We start from the raw sequence: 11,855 nt of genomic DNA, 5'->3' as shown, positions 1-11,855 counted from the left end.
TGATGATTCAAACGCGAGTTTTGAGCAGTGTAGAGTAGCGCTTGTTGTTTGTTGTTTCTCCGATCACAAATGCAGACATGGTTTTATGTTTATGCGGCGCGATACGCAACAACGCGTAAAAAGACAGTACAAGTCATCATAATCTGTAATTATGTCCCCACTGGATGCAACAAATGCCTCGTTTGTAATGGGTTTTATTGGCTGTCTCGTCGCGCCGGGACACGGCATCACAGTATGTAAGGGGCGTAACATTTCCATCACACGCTTGAGGTATTCGGCCAATCACAACGCACTGGATAGCTGGCCAATCAGAGCACACCTTGCTTTTTCAGACCGATGAGCTTTGTAAAAATCAACACGTTTCAGAAAGGCGGGGCATAGAGGAGAAACAATAATGTACATTATATGGAAAATAATGTTTTTTTTTTAACCTTAAACTGCATAAACACAATTGCGTTACACCAAATACACAAAATAATGTTCTTTTTAGCAACGTCATATGACCCCTTTAAGTCAATGTACAGTGAGTTACAACAGAGCAGGGATGAACAGTTACGGTTTGTCAGACTCTAGCTAGAGTATGAATAGAACAGATAGCCCCTTTATGGCCGAATTTTCATATCATTTGGGCCAGCGCTGATAACACAAGCAAACGTTGCATTTACCCAGAGCAATTAAAAGCAAAAGGAACCAAGACATAAAGTGGTTGACAAAAGTTTAAAAGATTAAGTGCAACATACATAACCTGACTAATCTACAAACTGGGAATTTTGGAGGATTTGAGAAATAAAGCAATATAAAGCTCTCAAACCACTGAGAACAACTAAAGGCAGAATTGCAACTCATTCAGACGTTCCCATCATGCTCTTGGACAGTGACGTGCTGTTTTTCCACATAACCTGTCCATCTTCATACCTCATGCAAATATGAGGCTTCTGTTAGTCATTAAAGGCTTAACAAGACTTTCGTAAATACCTGACAATTCTAAAAGTATACATCAAGAGCTTTACATCTCATTTTAAGTAATCTCAAGGAAGGCTTAAATAGTACACAGTCACACTCATAACACACACACACACACACACACACACACACACAAAATAATGCACTCACTTAGCGCTTGGAGCTGGTGCGTGTGTGCACTTGTGTATTGTGCGTCCATGGCTGTTTTTACTACACAACCCCACCTTGCACAAATTAGCAACTGCAATAATTAAGTGCAAACTTAATTTCTGCTACACAAACATTCTGCTAAAACACATTGACACACCCTCTGCCTACACACGATTAGAGAAGGGAGATCAAACTCCAGGAAAAAGCTAGATATGAAGAGTAACATTTCACTGGCTAGAAAAGGAAAAACTTAAAATTTGGTCCATTTTTTACTTTAAGTAAAAAGACAGAATGAGTCAAATAGCCAGTCCAGCATTGAGAAAAAGCATTTGCATAGTTAGCATAAGATACACATGGTAGTTAAACTTGAGCTGAGTTTCAGTTTCACATTCTCCTCTGCCAAGCTGTCGGTGAGAGTGAGAGAGAAATTTGATCTTTGGCATGACAATCAATCAGTGTGTCCTGTTGAGCCACGTTTGCTGTGTGTGTGTGTGTGTGTGTGTGTGTGTGTGTGTGTGTGTGTACAAAGAGGCCGAATTCCAATTTTTGCCCTCTTGAAGGAAAGGGATGCTATCTGTAGGGTTGTTCTTCATGCAAGTGAGCAGCAGAATCCCTCTATGAAAGATTGTTCCTTAAAAGCACAATATGTAAGATTTTTTTATTAAAATATCCAAAAACCACTAGAACAGTGTTATATATTTTGCTGACTTGTGTACTTACATTATCCCAAATGTTTCGAAGAATGTTTAAATCCAGAGAAATAAGCAATTTTAACTAGTGACACGGAGCGTGTCCATAGTGTCTTTGTGTCGCCTGCCAATGACGTCATAACCCCTCGATTTCCGGTTTTGTTTTGTAGAAAACATGGAAACACCAAAGACGCTTTAATATGTTGTGCGTTTTATTAGACCGGTGACGACTGCACTAAGCAGCATTATAACAGAACTTTCAAATGTATCTAGTATGATAAAACAGCGCTGCTTTTTTTCCCCACATACGCACGACCAGAAGGAGCGGAAGCAGTCGACTGTGGCATAATAAAAGCCCCGCTGCTTTTGAGCCGTGTGTCACGCTCGTTCAGTGGCCTCGTTTCGCTTCGACGGCTTTCAGCCTCACCCTGCTTCATTCTACTATGTTAACAAATCATTAGCTCATACATGAACATGATTTCTGCCCGAGTCCCGTCGGATTGCATTGGCTGTGGGGATGAAGACGACAACTCCCATGATTCCACACTCAGTCACGACTTCATCAAACTACGCCTTTTCCTTTGTTTATTTTGAATACGTGCCCTCTAGCGGCAAAAATTACATATTGTGCCTTTAAGTCTATTTGTAAAGTGCACTTATGGTGGTCACTTAAGATCCCGGGTGCCAAGCTTTTACCATTCATTTTAAAACCTGTGAATCTAAAATAGCTTTTGTACACCAAACAACTACCAGCAGAAATGATTCCTTACATATATTACTGTTCAAAAGTTTAGAGTTGATACAATTTTTTTAATGTTTTTGAAAAAAGACTGTACTATTGTGAAATATTATAACAATATAAAACAACTACTTTCAATTTTAATATTTTACTGATGGCAGAGCTGAATTTTTAGCAGTCATTATTCTAGTGATCAGTGTCATATGATCCTTCAGAAATCATTCTAATATGCTGATTTGGTGCCCAAGAAACATTTCTTATTATCATCAACATTGAAAACAGTTGTGCTGTTTAAAATATTTGTGTGTGATGATTTTTTTTTTCAAGGTTTACAGACTCCAAACTTTTGAACGATAATGACATAAGGCTTCGTGAAAAATGTACCAAATGCTAAAACACAAGACAGTAATGCCCTGTCTGCCCTCCAAAATTAGTAGGGCATAGTGATGCTTACTTTTGAGTAGAACTTACCCAACCTGTCTGTTCAGGATGAAGTAAAGTGGGAGTGTCGTTAGATAAGGTAACAGGATGTGCCGGCTGAACTACCAGGATGTTTAAGCAACAGTCACATGCAAACGGTTTTGATTAATCCATTCTGTAATCACTTTATGCAATGCTGTAAAAACATGAGACACAAAATCCATCTAATTCATTTCTATAAATGACCACTTCACTTATGGGAAGTCTCTCTTAGGCTGAATGAAAGAATGGATCGATGTGTCACTCATCCTTTCATAGAGGCATTTCCCAGAACCCTCCCTACACATTGACAGTCTGTAGAGAAATAAAGCTCTCTGCTCATCACACACAGGTACTGACATGCTCCTGCCAGCCTGTTGTGCTTTCTCAGCGAGCTCACAGAATAACACGCACTTTCTAACACACCCTGTGTCTCTCAAACACACCCAAGATCACTTTCTCCCACAAGCACACTCATGATCTCACAGTAACAATTTTATTCTGTTTAAAGTATTTTCTCCCTCACACACACACACAGGTGTGTTAGCACCACACCATTCCCACAGAGTCTAATAAGAAGCGTCTAAAAGCAGGTGCAAAGCCAAAGCGAGTCACCAGGTAAGTGCCAGCAGCTATAAATGTTTTTTTTTCCTGCGTTTCACATCTCAATACAAACAGAACAGATCGGGTTTGACTCAAGTCTGTAAGTAAGATAGGGTAAGCTACTCTAAACCCTCCTAAATACCTGTTTCCTAACCCAGACCCACTGGTGAGGATGATTTTATAACAAACAGTGAGAAAATAGATGTGTCACAATTCCATATGTAGGGAATTGATCTTGAATGAATCTTTCACTGAAGACAACAGGTCAAAGTCCTGTGTGAGACTCTGTCCACCCTTCCCCAAACCCCCCACTATTCCTTACAGGGCTGGGCGGTATGATGTTAAATATTGTGATGACAATATACAGTGTTTAGAGATGGATTCTGCTACATCATGGTATGTAAATATACAGTATTCATGCAGAACTGCTTCAAGCTGAGACATCTGAGCGAAAAAGTACTCAAGGTGATGATCGGATTTATAGCTTTAATAAGAATCAGTGCATATTTAATTCATACAGTGAAGAATGTGCAGTTTTATTTTACATCTGATAATTCAATTTTTTACTTGAATGCTACAGTTAAACAGATCTACTGTACCTGGAAAAGTAAATGCTATTTGTATCTTTCCTATATTGTATCCTATTGTTTGTAATTAGCTTTTTGTTCTTATTCTTAATAACAAATATTAAATAAAAATATAACTATATTGTGATTTTATGTTAGTATTTGTGAAACAAAGTTACTCATATCATAAAATAAAAATTTTGGTCATATCAACCACTCCTAGTTTCTTACAACACCTGATGGAAGTGGGTGTATTTCTTTGAAAACAACAAGAAAACTGAACCGAATTGAACCAATGGTTTGATAGTGCATGTCTTTCTATCTATCTCTCTGAAAGCTAGGCAGGGAGAAATTGATTTCACTAGTTAATATTTACAGAGCCCCCTGGGGATAGGCTACAACTGAATCAAGATAACATGCCACCACCTGAATGCTACAAAGGTATGCAATAAAAAAAGTGAGAAAATAAATGTGTTAAATGAGACCAACCATTGTTTGTTTAATGATTTCCATTTGTACTTTAATAAATGAAATATATAAATTCCAACAAACGTCTAGTCCCACAACTGAGCTTAGACACTGAGCTCTAAATACCTTTCTGTGGGACAGTAATGAGAGGGTGTCCATTATGAAACAGTTGGGGGTGGGAACAGGTTTACAGAGTACAAAAAATTTTCTGCGTCATGCTTGAGAAACATGTTTGGCGACAACCGCCTTTTGGCAAAACATACCTGCAAAACTAAGGAGCAACCCGAAACTATACATATCTTGATAAATGAGCCTGGATAGCAGCAGAAAAGAAAAACAGAAACATCTCTCGGGCTCGCTCGGTTTAATCTTAATCCCTCTGTCAACTATTCTGTTCATCCCTCTGTCTGTATCACTCTTGCTCGCTCGCTGACATATATGGTTCTCAGGTAGGTGCGTTCGCAGGTAAACATTCCGTCTTCCAGATGTCTGCTCAACACATCAGTCCACAACAAGACTAGACCTGCACTTTCCCCTAGAGCAGAGCGTCTGTGCCTGCCTTCCTTCCCACACCCAAACCACACACACATTACACACCACAGCAAGCCACCTAAATATCAACCAAATGCCATGTGGACAATATCCAAGACTTACCTTATGCTGATACATACTAAACTGATGAGAGTCACTGCTTTACATGTAACTTTTAATTGCTGTATCTATAATATTATTTCAAACTAAAGACACACATGGTCTCTCACCTTTTGCAGGATGCTCTCCAGGGGCTCGGCCTTGCACAGCTCCTCCGCCGTGAGCCCGGTCTCTTCCTTGCACTGCTCCGACAGATCCGCACTGTCCGGCTGTACTAGAGTCCGCTGCAGCTTGCCCACCTGTTAACAACATCATCTCTTTCAACCGGCCTAGCAATGCAACTCTAGCGGGGTTTCTCATCGGCGCGCCCTTTAACACACCTGGCCGTCGAGAACACAGACGCAACGTTCAATGTTCTCCACGCGCCTATGCTGTTTAGGTAGGCAGCTCACTGGGTTTGACACCGAGTCACTATGGGGATGATGATGATGATGTTGATATCACAGACAGTGTGTTTGTGTGAATGCAAAGCAAACACGGCAGGGTTACTGACCTACAGGCGATGACACGCACCAAACAAGGCACGCTTTCGTCTCTCGTGGCTCGAAAAGACCACATTATAAATGCTCGAATCAAGCTGTCAAACAGATCATCAAATAAAACAGCTGTTGCTGGTGATGTAAATCACAATGTAGCGCGTTTAGCTCTCTAAAAGCGCGCCTTGTTGGTGAATGTCAGCTGTCAATGTGGTTTCTAACACTAGCACATTACTAGGTGGGTACTTTAAAGTAAGAGACCTTACAACAGGGTCAAAAGGTCCGTACCTTATTCTCATGTAGATCCACAATTTGCCACACCAAGAGAATTAATTCCCTTTCATCCGACCCCAGTTTACCCCCATTTGCACCAGCTGTTGCCCCAAAGAACACCACCAGAGTATCACTGTGCGAAGCCATCAGGGACCACAAGGGTAAAAACTATAATTAAGAGCAAAGATCAAATAAAACAGTAACACGAGGGTTCACCTTTCTCCAAGAGAAGCAAACAAAAGAAATGGAAATTCAATTGAAGTACACGAGAAAGGACAGAAGATTACTCCAGGATAAGGACACGAGAAAGAGTGCGGCACGAGACTCTACCTGTTGCAGTACTTGTGTGCTCTCTATCCAGAGTTACTGGTTTGACTGGTAAAGAAGGCAGAAAAAAGTCCTGGTTCGTCTCACGCTAACCCCATAACAAGCCCTGAAGGCTTTTCTCGCTGTCTCGTTTTTTCTTGGTTACCTGGCTTTGGCTCGGCCTCCCGTTTGGAGTCAATCTCCTTGGGGAGCGCGTTGATTGGCTGGTTTGTAAAGGTGAGGGCGGGGTGTATTGCCACGGCACCTATGTAACCCGTTCTGATTGGTTCATTATGCGCTAGGAAGTAGGAGAGAAGATCAGAATTCATTTGTCCCGCTTTGCTGTTACACACCTATGCAGACGCGCGGTTGCCTTTTAATATAAACGTTTTTATCTACGTAAAACGGTGCACTTACGTTGAAAGAAATAAACTTTGAAAAGCTTTCAAACAGGCCTATGTTTAAAAACATTCACACAAGAATAAGACGTCATAGGCTACTCATATGAGCTCCCTGAATAAAAGTTTTGTTTTAGATGTGGCCAGTGCGCTTCCATAAACTCTCAAAAACGAATAATATTCAAATATTATATAACGTTTCTGCCACTCTCACTAAACACATAATCTCACAAACCCGTTTTAGACTATCGATATTAGTGCTACATACTACTACATACATACATTAGATATTACTTGTGCTACATACTGTAAAATAGTTGATTCTGGCCACGTAGTTGTTTATGCAGTTAGGGGCAGTTTGACTGACACGTTGAACCACCAATCACACTTCACTTATTTCATGTGACGATTACGGGCGGGTCTTATTCATTGCACCTTGCTGTTACAATCTGACTAGAAATTCTTAAATATCTTTTAAGGATTCGATGCCAGGAACATCGTAATCTTAAAATGAATCGTTGCCGCGATTTGTCCAATTTTGTTCTTCTTAATATTGCCAAATTATTTTCCCCCCTTCAAAATTTAATGCTTTTGAGTGTTTATTCATTTCAGCTCTTTTTTAAAAGAAAAATACAATTATAGGTAACAGGTTTGGGTTTTAAGGTTAAATTGGGTAGAAGAAAAAAATACATGGCGCTATGACATAGCATGGCACAGTAAAAAGGAAATTAAATGAAATTCTTAAAATAATTCAGGAGCCCAAACCTGTCCTGGGCTCCATACATATACCCTATAAATACAACTGTACTGAGATCTGAGTTTTGTTTCCATGATTCAGTGCTCTTGTGTGCCTGTGTGTCAGTAATGAAATCGGACAAAAAGCCAGACAGACTGTCTTGTCTGCAGTCCTCTCACTATTCCATTGCGTGCCAAACTTAAGTGACGATTCAATGTCCCATTCCTCTTCCAGACTCAGGAAGTCAGGCACCTCTCTCCTTCTCTCTGGTTTCTTCTTGAGCAATGGTCAGCTGATTCTTTCAGTCATGAAATTTGTGTTGTAAAAGAGAGATAGAAATAGAACCACAGGTCACGACATGAGAAATGTCATGTCACCACTCTGGAATACATGACTTTTAACATAATACTGATTTTAAAACACTGGGCATCATACACTTGTCACCTTTGTAAATGGTCACAAAGAAAAACTGGGCATTATACACTAAACAACTGAGGATAACACACTACTAGGCTTTAAAATTGTTCTGAAAGCAGCAAACTCACACAGAAACATAGGCCTCATTGCTAAGAGACACATGACAAATGAAAACAATGTGTTCTAAAATCGGCTCACAATATCAAACATGGACTGGATGTAATCACAGTCTGAAGCTTTAAAATCAGAGTCTGTGCATCCTACACTATGAAATTATCTGTGAAATCCGTCGACACTGACTGACCAAAATCTGCAGACTTGCTCTGACTTTGGCCAACTAGTGCTGATCAGGGCAAAAATTTGTACAAATGTTGTGTAATGTATTCCAACCTTTAGGTACAAATTTTGCATTTAAAAAATTCAATAAATGTATTTATTATTTTAATTCAGTTAATAAAGGTATATCACTGAAAAGTGCCACAAAAGAGTTCACAGATATAGAAACAGCCTGGTGAGTTTTTCTTTTGCTTTAGACAGTGGCCCTATGCAAGATAATTTATGTTTAGGTTTTAAAAAAATAACTGCTGTTTAATTTTCATATGAAAGGAGCATTATAGAAAAGCATGGCATTACAGTGGAATCTTCTTCCAGACAGACATCTGTTCCGTTTAATGCCCACGTCCTCTTTCACTCCGTTACAAGAATCACAAACACACACGTTGCAAGGAGAAGGAAGCTGTTGAAATCACAATGCACAGATGTAAGACTAAAAACAGTCTGTTTACATAAGATACCATGGGAATTTGATTGTAAACAGAAATATTTGCAATAAAGGCATTTGAGATATATTACATATAAAAGTGGTTTCATCATAGAATATGCAGTTGCAATTTAATATAACATCTTAGCGAGTATTAAAATATACTCAGAACACAAAGTACAAGGCACAAGCAAATATTTTACTTAAAAAATGAAAGCAATTCTGAAATACAAAATTACATTAAAAACTTCAAGCACTCTTTTTGGAGAAATAACAGTTGTAATGGTTATTATTGTTATTGAGTTTCTGGCTTTAAAGCTTCTTACAGAGTCAGTCTGAGGTACTGATGCATGATTCCATAGCCACATCTACAGGCACTTTTGAGTCCGTGAGACACTGTGAGTTGGTGGTGTGTGAACTCTGTCTTTTGGACACAAATGATAACTCTTTATTCCCTTCACCTGACACTGCACTGGACAGATGCTGGAAGAGCTTCTGTATTCCAGTTTCCCGGAGCGAGCTGTGGAAGGTACGAGCGGCAAACACGTAAAGCACTGGATTGACTGAGCTACTGATGAACGCCAGGGCTCCTGCTATAATGGTCATTGTGGTGCAGGCTTCCTCCAAACTTTCCGCCATGTTGGGGTTTGAATGCTTGAGAGCGAGCGAGATGAGAGAAAGAAGGTTCCCCACATGATGAGGAATCCAGCAGACAGCGAACATCACCACCACACTGCAGATGAGAACCGTCGACTTGCTCTTGGACTTGAAGTTCATCTGCGCTATGCGACTGAAGAGGCAGCCGTAACAGACCAACAGAGTGAAAAAAGGGATGACGAAGCCTATAAGAGACTCTAAAATGAGCAACACGGCCTCCTGGGCATCAGTCTCATACTCCCTCAACAGACATTGATTTTGTCCGTGAACTTCTCCCAAAGTGTGAGTTAGAATGACAGGAATACTGAGGAGAAATGAAGCCATCCATATCATCAGAAGTACCTTGTTTAGTGCTTGTCTCCTCCTCCAGCCAACTGAGGCAAAGGGGTATCTGACAGCCACGAAGCGCTCCACACTCATGACGGTGATGATGAAGACACTGCTGTACATACAGGCATTGATGATGTACACCATGGCTTTGCAGGCAGCCTCTCCAAACACCCAGGAACGGGCCAGCGAGTAGATCCACAGCGGCAGAGTGACCAGCACCAGAAGATCTGCGGCTGCCAGGTGGAGGATGAGAAGCACCGTATGTGAACGCTGCTTCACATGCTTCAAGATGGTCCACACCACCAGCAGGTTCCCAGGTGTGCCCACCAGGAAACACACCCCCAGGATCACACAGGCCCCCACCAAGCCCAGCTCGGTCTCCTCATCCTCCTGAAAATAAGCTGTAGCGTTCATGATTCCCTCTCTGTCCATTCGAGTCCGCTGTACATCTAACCACTGAGCTAGAAAACCTGCCTCAGCAAAACTCACTTCCCTTTTGTGGAAGCTGAGAAAAACAGAACTCTCAAGCACAGAAAATAAAAACATCTGAAGTGATATTCTTCGAAAAAGACAACCACAAAGTTTGTACGTTAGCATGGGAGGAGCATCACAACTGTGAATTCAGACATAAGACTTCTGTAAAAAGTGGATGCAATTATGGTTTGTTTACACTCTTGAATTTCTGACATTTCTGAGTCACTGTGGAGTTTTACCTAGGCAAGCAAGAGTACAGCGCCGACTGCTGTTACCCGGATGAGCCTGTGTTATTAGCTTTTACCGGTTGTTATCGAGGGACCTCCGACTGACCAATCAGAATCAAGTATTCCACAGGGACGTGTAATAAATATATATAATATGTTTTTAAGGCCCTTCAGATATACAATAATGGGGCAGAGAAACATTTTTAAAGCCCTACAAATGCTCAAGCAGAATATTTTAGGTTTTTATTTATTTATTTATTTTTAAATCAATTTTCACCTCTGTGACTATTGTGTGTGAAGTATTATGACATTTAAACAAGTGTCATCAATTAAAAATCAAAATATGTCATTTCAAATTTTTACCATAAAAAAAACAGATGAAGAAGAAGAAGAAAGAAGAAGAAGAAATATTATGCCATTTAAATAAAGTTGACCATTAAGAACATATCAAAATGTCTAATAAGTCTAACAGTTACTCAGAGATCTGTGAGATCCCTCTTGTTCACCACCATTGGGCTCTTCAAGGATCTTTCCATCCTGCAGTCCAGAATCCTGTAAGAAGCCTTGCTGTGTTTGTGTTGTTAAGTCCTGAAACAGCTTCACTATACCATACTTCTTCAGACTTCCATGTAAGTTTTTAGCAGCAAACGCATACAGCACAGGGTTTACTGAGCTACTGATAAATGCCAGAGCTCCAGAAATGAAGACAACACTATTTGGGATATGAGACCATTCATCTGATCCTCCTACTAGAAGAACCACCATCCCTACGACATTGAGGATGTGGTGAGGTAACCAACACACAATGAAGGCCACGACCACTCCACAAATGATAAAGGCCGTTTTCTTGGTCCTAAAGCGTACCTTTCGGAGCTGTACGGCAACCTGACAGTAGCAGATCGCAAGTGTGAGAAATGGAATAACGAAACCAAGCAGAGTCTCCAAACACATACAAAAGACTTCAATGGACATAGAGTTGTAGTCCCGGTAGAAGCAATGTTTCACTCCATCATCATCTTCATCGATATATTGGGTTAGGATGACTGGAATCCCCAAAATGAATGACAGGATCCAGGTCACTGCCAGTATTATGGAGATAGACATCCTATTTTGCCAATACAGCATCTTTAAGGGGTATCTGATAGCTAGGAAGCGCTCCACACTCATGACGGTGATGATGAAGACGCTGCTGTACATACAGGCATTGATGATGTACACCATGGCTTTGCAGGCAGCCTCTCCAAACACCCAGGAACGGGCCAGCGAGTAGATCCACAGCGGCAGAGTGACCAGCACCAGAAGATCTGCGGCTGCCAGGTGGAGGATGAGAAGCACCGTATGTGAACGCTGCTTCACATGCTTCAAGATGGTCCACACCACCAGCAGGTTCCCAGGTGTGCCCACCAGGAAACACACCCCCAGGATCACACAGGCTGCAATGTTCCCTCCAGATGACCAGCTGTCCGGTAACGAATCACTGTCACTGTGAAAGGAGCTGTTCATTTTTGTCTCT

General features: G+C 40.8%; 3 protein-coding genes across 7 annotated transcripts in view; all 3 read right to left on the bottom strand.

Annotated features, from left to right (window-relative positions):
* esrp2 (epithelial splicing regulatory protein 2) overlaps positions 1-6,526 on the bottom strand; it is a 25,707-nt gene extending 19,181 nt beyond the window's left edge. For 2 of the 5 annotated variants that reach the window (XM_016488193.1, XM_016488196.1), the window contains exons 1-3: positions 6,368-6,522; positions 6,053-6,205; positions 5,399-5,527 (exon numbers count right to left, since the gene is read on the bottom strand). In XM_016488193.1, the coding sequence (XP_016343679.1) occupies positions 5,399-5,527; positions 6,053-6,184 (261 nt within the window). In that variant the 5' untranslated portion in view covers positions 6,185-6,205; positions 6,368-6,522. The other 3 variants (XM_016488198.1, XM_016488197.1, XM_016488194.1) reach the window with 3 other exon arrangements.
* Positions 6,527-8,959: 2,433 nt separating this feature from the next.
* LOC107689981 (leukotriene B4 receptor 1-like) lies at positions 8,960-10,055 on the bottom strand. Its single transcript, XM_016488201.1, has one exon. It carries the CDS (start codon positions 10,053-10,055, stop codon positions 8,985-8,987), a length of 1,071 nt encoding a protein of 356 aa, XP_016343687.1. The 3' UTR covers positions 8,960-8,984.
* A 752-nt stretch (positions 10,056-10,807) lies between these two features.
* On the bottom strand, positions 10,808-11,855 carry LOC107689980 (leukotriene B4 receptor 1-like). Its single transcript, XM_016488200.1, has one exon. It carries the CDS (start codon positions 11,843-11,845, stop codon positions 10,808-10,810), a length of 1,038 nt encoding a protein of 345 aa, XP_016343686.1. The 5' UTR covers positions 11,846-11,855.

Source organism: Sinocyclocheilus anshuiensis, unplaced genomic scaffold (assembly GCF_001515605.1).
Source record: "Sinocyclocheilus anshuiensis isolate Anshui unplaced genomic scaffold, SAMN03320099.WGS_v1.1 scaffold1845, whole genome shotgun sequence".
NCBI classification, from domain to species: Eukaryota; Metazoa; Chordata; class Actinopteri; order Cypriniformes; family Cyprinidae; genus Sinocyclocheilus; species Sinocyclocheilus anshuiensis.
The sequence above is the reverse complement of the archived record's forward strand: the minus strand, read 5'-3'. Positions and strand labels throughout refer to the sequence as shown.